Source organism: Eimeria tenella, genomic scaffold, assembly GCF_000499545.2.
Source record: "Eimeria tenella Houghton genomic scaffold, Eth_scaff3265, whole genome shotgun sequence".
Lineage (NCBI taxonomy): Eukaryota > Apicomplexa > Conoidasida > Eucoccidiorida > Eimeriidae > Eimeria > Eimeria tenella.
Window position 1 is genome coordinate 554 of NW_013543099.1, and position 501 is coordinate 1,054.

Sequence of the window (501 nt, forward strand, 5' to 3'; positions counted from 1 at the left end):
CAGCAGCAGCATCTGCAGACCACTTGCTGCTGCTGCGGGCGTTCGGCATCAGCCAGCTGGTTGTTGCAGTGACACGGCAAGACGAGTGCTGCTGGAGCAGCAGCAGATTTGCTGCTGCTGCTGCGCTGCTGCTGCAGCTGTGTGTACAGACAGCTGGATTCCACAAAGCCTGTGTCCGCATTGTTCCTGTTGCTGCTCTTCCGGGGGTCAATTTGGTGCCGCAGCAGCAGCAGCAGCAGCAGCAGCTGTTGCTGCTGGAGCTGGCTGCTGCCAAGCGCTCGGCACACACCCAGGACGCCGTCAGCCACCTGCAGCAAATGGTGCAGCAGCAGCAAAAGCAGCAGCAGCAATTGCTGCAGTGGTGGAAGGGCGGATCCCTGCTAGAAACCATAGAAGCCGTCCCTGTACGCTGCTGCTGCTGCTGCTGCTGCGACTGGGCCCCTTGCTGCTGCTGCTGCTGCTGCTGCTGCTTCTGGCGTAGCTCGGGTTGTGGCGGGCGCC

At 62.1% G+C, this 501-nt stretch overlaps 1 protein-coding gene across 1 annotated transcript in view; it reads left to right on the forward strand.

The window, feature by feature from the left end:
- Window positions 1–501, forward strand: part of ETH_00040100 (elongation factor 1-alpha, putative) — a gene marked incomplete at both ends in the record, with an annotated part of 1,518 nt that overhangs the window by 472 nt on the left and 545 nt on the right. Inside the window, one exon of the mRNA XM_013376235.1 lies at window positions 138–404. Coding sequence (XP_013231689.1) covers window positions 138–404 — 267 coding nt within the window. The remainder of the gene's footprint in view (window positions 1–137; window positions 405–501) is intronic.